The sequence below is a fragment of the Syzygium oleosum genome, unplaced genomic scaffold (genome assembly GCF_021117445.2).
Source record: "Syzygium oleosum isolate NSW1041296 unplaced genomic scaffold, Sole_v2.1 Sole_v2.13, whole genome shotgun sequence".
Lineage (NCBI taxonomy): Eukaryota > Viridiplantae > Streptophyta > Magnoliopsida > Myrtales > Myrtaceae > Syzygium > Syzygium oleosum.
In genome coordinates this window covers 8906319-8911487 of record NW_026607497.1, presented here as the reverse complement: position 1 = coordinate 8911487, position 5169 = coordinate 8906319, and the positions used below count along the sequence as shown (strand labels likewise).

General features: G+C 39.7%; 1 protein-coding gene across 1 annotated transcript; it reads right to left on the bottom strand.

Moving 5' to 3' along the window:
* Positions 1 to 367: 367 nt before the first annotated feature.
* On the bottom strand, positions 368 to 3600 carry LOC115662808 (cytochrome P450 72A397-like). Its single transcript, XM_030584903.2, has 5 exons — positions 3277 to 3600; positions 2565 to 2782; positions 2204 to 2439; positions 1331 to 1712; positions 368 to 879 (listed from the first exon to the last, which is right to left on the bottom strand). The coding sequence occupies exons 1-5, from the start codon at positions 3557 to 3559 to the stop codon at positions 430 to 432; spliced, it is 1569 nt and encodes a 522-aa protein (XP_030440763.2). The 5' UTR covers positions 3560 to 3600; the 3' UTR covers positions 368 to 429.
* Positions 3601 to 5169: the final 1569 nt, after the last annotated feature.

Below are 5169 nucleotides of genomic sequence, written 5' to 3'. Positions count from 1 at the left end.
GTGGTCTTCCTTGTGTTCTTGTTGGCTGTTGCTTTGTATTCAGTCAAGTACAAGTACTTGCATGCAGTGTTCTTTCTCTTTTTCCATATAAGTGACTTCACATAGAGTTAACAATTCATATTTCGAATCAAAATCAGACATATCATGTATTTCTCTTGTTAAAGGTGGCAAGCGATATTTCCCGTGGGAACTACTCTTTTGGAAGAAACCGAAACCGACTGGATATGTAAAAACCAGTTAACACGATCAATCCAACATGAGCATGCTGGTGACAAGTGAAGAATTCCAAAATGAATCCGTATCATTAACTAGGAACCACTTTTCTAGTCAAGAAGGCATAGTATGTTTAAAAGACTTTTCCTTTATTCTAAACAAACAGAACAATCCGTTCTATGCACAGCACGAAGAAAACAAGAGCACAAAATCTGCTTAAATATAAACCGAGGAATTCGATCCGATTTTAGTCAAGATCAAGGGGACTCCATATTGGGGATGAGTAGTGAGCATAGGAGTAGGGGCGTGCTTGTAAGAAGGAGATAGCCGGACTGAGAAATTCTGCAAAATTAAGGTGAGAGCAACTTTGGCTTCAACCAAAGAAAAGTTTTGGCCAATGCAAGTTCTTGGACCCCAACTGAAAGGGAGAAAGCAGAGCTTGTTCTGGGTTGCTTTTGAGACTCCCTCGGAGAATCTCTCCGGATTGAACTCTTTGGCATCCTCACCCCAGATCTCTGGATCATGGTGGATCAAGATCACGGGCACAAGAAGCACAACTCCCGGAGGTACTTGTATATCTCCCAACTTGGTTGTCTTGTGAACTGTTCTCATCGTCATAAATGCAGGCGGATATAACCTGAGTACCTCATTCAGTATCATGCTTACCTGCATATAAATCAATTTGATGTCAGCCTCTTTTGGTCCAAAAAGACATTGAATGCAACGATTAAATTATCTAAACCTTGCCTAGTGGACCAGATTTATCAAACATAATATCATCCACGTGATCTATGTTGTAACTTCGAACGAGAAGGCACAATACATATGTCTCACTTCTATCACTAGCAGAACCTAACTTGAGTGACTATCGCCTAAATATTCCTTTTTTTTTCCTTTGGTTTGGGGGAAGGCGTACGGAAGCACATCAACTAGATTTCAAGTCAGGTAGTTGCAATTTTTTCCATCATTTTTTGGCCTTTCCTTTTTGTTTGTTCTTTCTTTTTTCTTTTTCTTTTTTTTGGTGCAGAACATCATTTATTGGATGTGAGTTTAGAAATTCAGGATAATATGTCTTGAAATCAACATAAACGGCAGACTATGCGACTAGAGTCCTTACAATTTTTAGTCGGCTCAACCCATCAAAATCGGGTTTGTTGTTGCCGAAAACTCGCAGGACTTCCTCTCTTGCTTTGTCTTGCCAATTTTGATACTTGCTCAACAAGATCAAAGTCCAAGTAAGCAAAACAGAAGTCGTCTCTTGACCCGCAAAGTTGAATGCTTTGCACTCTTGAATCACATCCTCTATGCTCATACCTTTTTGATGCCCAAACTCTTGAATTTCTTTCACGTTTGATTTTAGCAACAGTCCCAAGAGATCATCATCATCTACTCCTCCTTCCTTCATTGCCTTCTCTCTTTTGGTCACTATGTCTTCCAGCAATCCTTTTACTTCGTGGTCGATTTGTTTCATCCTCCTCTGCATTTTGGTTGGCAAGAGGCTGCATTTTTTTTTATATACAAATTAACTTCAAGATCAAAACTTTACACGTCGATTTAGTTTCTATATTTTTTTCTTGCTACATAAATGCACTCAACCATTTCCATCCATTCTGTTGAGTTTACAAGTTGGAAAACAACAATCTCAATAACAGCTTGATAGAAGATTTGCCTTACTAAACATTGTGACAGGAAAAAATTGCAGCGAACCCTATATACTACCTTGCAATTACAATCCAACCACTATCAATGATTTGCAAAATCATAAGAACACTGTCTTCAGAAACTTATCAAGTTCCTTGTGTGGCGGGATGCTTATAGATCGGTACATGATTTGCAAAATCATAAGACAATTGTGGAAAGTTGCAACTGACTCCATGGATAAGGATTGAGGAAATCAAACTGAAGTTTGTTACTTTTTTTTTCTTGTCATATGCTTTTGAAATAATTAAAGATCTCAGGATAAATTATTGCTGAACCAATCTCAAGTTACCTCCACCCGGGAATAAATGTGAACTGAAGAATCTTGTTAGTGAGGCCCATTTGTTCTTTTTGAAGGGGGACGATGCTCTTGACTTGGTTGTAGGTGACAGCAAAAGCAGCTTTACAGAGTACATCACCCGTCAAATGCTGAAGCTCAGGCCAAACATCCACGTCACCAGCCAAACTTTGCTTGTTCCATTCCCTAAACATCTCCTCGCAACTTGAACATGTTGCGCTCACTACAAACTGTAATTTATTCAACAATTAAAAACCTGAATGAATTGAACGTACAGAGTTTTTTATAATTAATTATTTTAAGTTCCGTTAGATGTTGCATTTGGCAGGAAATTATTAGCTGCAAGCAATAATACCTTCAACTTCTCATAGTGAAAAGCCGGGTTGATGATCGTTCTATGTTTGACCCATTTCTCACCCTCAACCATGATGAGCCCCGATACTAAGAGATCTCCAATGGCTTTGGTGTGTGGCTTTTCGAACTCATTGATCCGTGAAAATATTTCCTTCAACATGTCTGAGTCCATGATGTTCAATACAGGCGTTGGCCCAAACCATGTGAAGCTAAGCTTCCCTGCAATAACCATTTTTCACAGACTTGATTTATTAAGGCGTCAAATGGCTACCGGATTCATATATCACCCATTTCTGTATGTCAAGTGCTTAAACTAGCAGATATATTGTAACTACCCGAGTTGAAACCCATCTAGCAGATCGATTTGCACGAGAAAATGAGCAGTTTTAGTAGCCTTCTGACAATCGGTTACTACATAGCTGTCATTCATATGTCATGTGACTTTGCTGTAAAAGCAATACTCAATCTCGTAAAATCTGACTTATAGCAGGATCTGGTCAACTTGCTTTCCATGAATATATATCAATTAAATTGCTGAAAAGACACCAGAAATATATTTCTTTAGCAGGTTTTTAGCTAAAAATTACAGCTTCTAGTGAGTTGAAATTGTATATTGTTTTATACCAGGAAATTGAGTTCGTCGAATCAATGATATTATACATACGTAATGGCTAAAAAGTTCAACTGTATCTCAACTTTGATGGCATGCGTACCGTATTTCTTGATGGAGTGATGAAGGAAAGGCAGCAGGCGAGGCGCGATGTCGTTGGAGAAAGGAGTAATGGGTTGAGATTGAGCTTCCTTGCTCATTCTTATGTTGTCTCTCAGGTCTTGAAACAAAAGCCCGTAAGAGGTTCCATTGAGACCTTGCCGTCTCAGACATCTTTCTAGCTTCTTAGGGTTCAACCAAAACAAACACAGTACTTTCCATGCACACGTGAAGAAGGTGATCAGAACAAGGGAGAGAACAATCGAATAAGCCAAGGACATTTTCATATTCAACGTTAAACATATGACCCGCTTGTCTTGTTTCTGTAAGAGGAAATAAATAGGACTCTTGGGGAGCAGAAAGACGTGGTATCGTATCAACCTTTTGTTGCGTGTATCGGAAAAAGGAATTCGTTGACTTGCTTTTAATAAAGGAGAATCTTCTTCAACTAGTATGTTTCTTAGTTTCTTATTATCACATCTTTTTTACATGATATTTTAAGGAACTAGTTGACCTGTTACCTGCCCAGCGAAGCATGCTAGAATGAGGTTAAAAACTAAGCGGTTTTAACAGCAAATGTCTCTAGATCTAGAATATGTCATTGTTATTTCCAGCCTTTCACCCTTCTTTTCGAATTGTTTCAATGCACGACGAAAACCATTGGTTAACCGTATTCATCAGCCGAAAGCAAAACTATACAAACACCAAAATAACTCAAAGTGACCGTACGAGAGGTCACATTTGAGGGTGAATGTTAACTTATATATTACTTAACGAAAGCTCACTCTTTTGATATGCGACTTTAAATTGTTACATCCCCAGAGTGGTAAAATAGACAAGTTATCCATAAGTGGTAAGTAGTCGAAATTGTTGGTAAATTGCAAAACTTGTTAATAGAATTAGGTGACTGGCAACTTGTTTGCTTGGTATGTTGTCGGTAAGGCCTGCCAGGGCATGGATATCAAGATTAGCAATGCCAAAAGCGCAAGGCCGGCCAGGATTGAACTTTCACGGTGGCCAAAAAACTGTTATGCTAGCAAAACCCTTTACATAACTTGAATCTCAAGATTAGCAATGCCAAAAAGGCAAGGCTGGCCAGGGCATGGCATGACCCGTTTATGTGACAAGACAAGCGGCGTTGTGGCCGGGCAGCCTCTATTCATTTGTAACCTAACCTCCACCCCAAAGGAATTTGTCAAGCTTGAGGCGGGCTCGAAGCACGACGCAATTTGTGCTTGGGCACGGCCGACGTGGTCATGCTCACGCTAGCCTGTTTGCCAAGCCCTAGTAAGATTATTTATTCTTTCCTAACTGATTTTGGTCAGTTTCGAAAATAATCTATAATATACAACCAAACTCAACGGCTATAAATCATTATATCGTTGGTAACTCACTAACAACTAAACAAGCCCACACCGGTAAAATTTAAAAGCAGTCGATCCTTCTCAAGTGGAGAAGCAGCTAATATTCTAATTGAACTTGAAAGTAGTAAGACCATTATTTCAAGTTACCTACCAATAAAATTGCTCACGTGTCAAATTGAAGAACACGTGATGATCATGGCATCATTGATACTCCAGTTTTGAAATGGCATAAATATTCATTTTCAACTAATTCCACCCTCACCTCTTGGTTTACATAACTTGGATCTCAAGATAAGCAAATACCAAAAGGGCAAGGCCAGCCAGGGCATGGTACGACCCGTTTGTGCGACAGGCCAAGCAATGTCGTGGCCGGGCTGCACCTATTCATCTGTAGCCTAACCGCGACCGTAAAAGAATTTGTCAGGCTTGAGGCGGGCTCGAAGCACAACGCAATCCGTGCTTGGGCATGACCCACGTGGTCATGCTCGGTCTAGCCGGTTTGGCAAGCCCTAGCAAGAAATATTTCTTCTTTC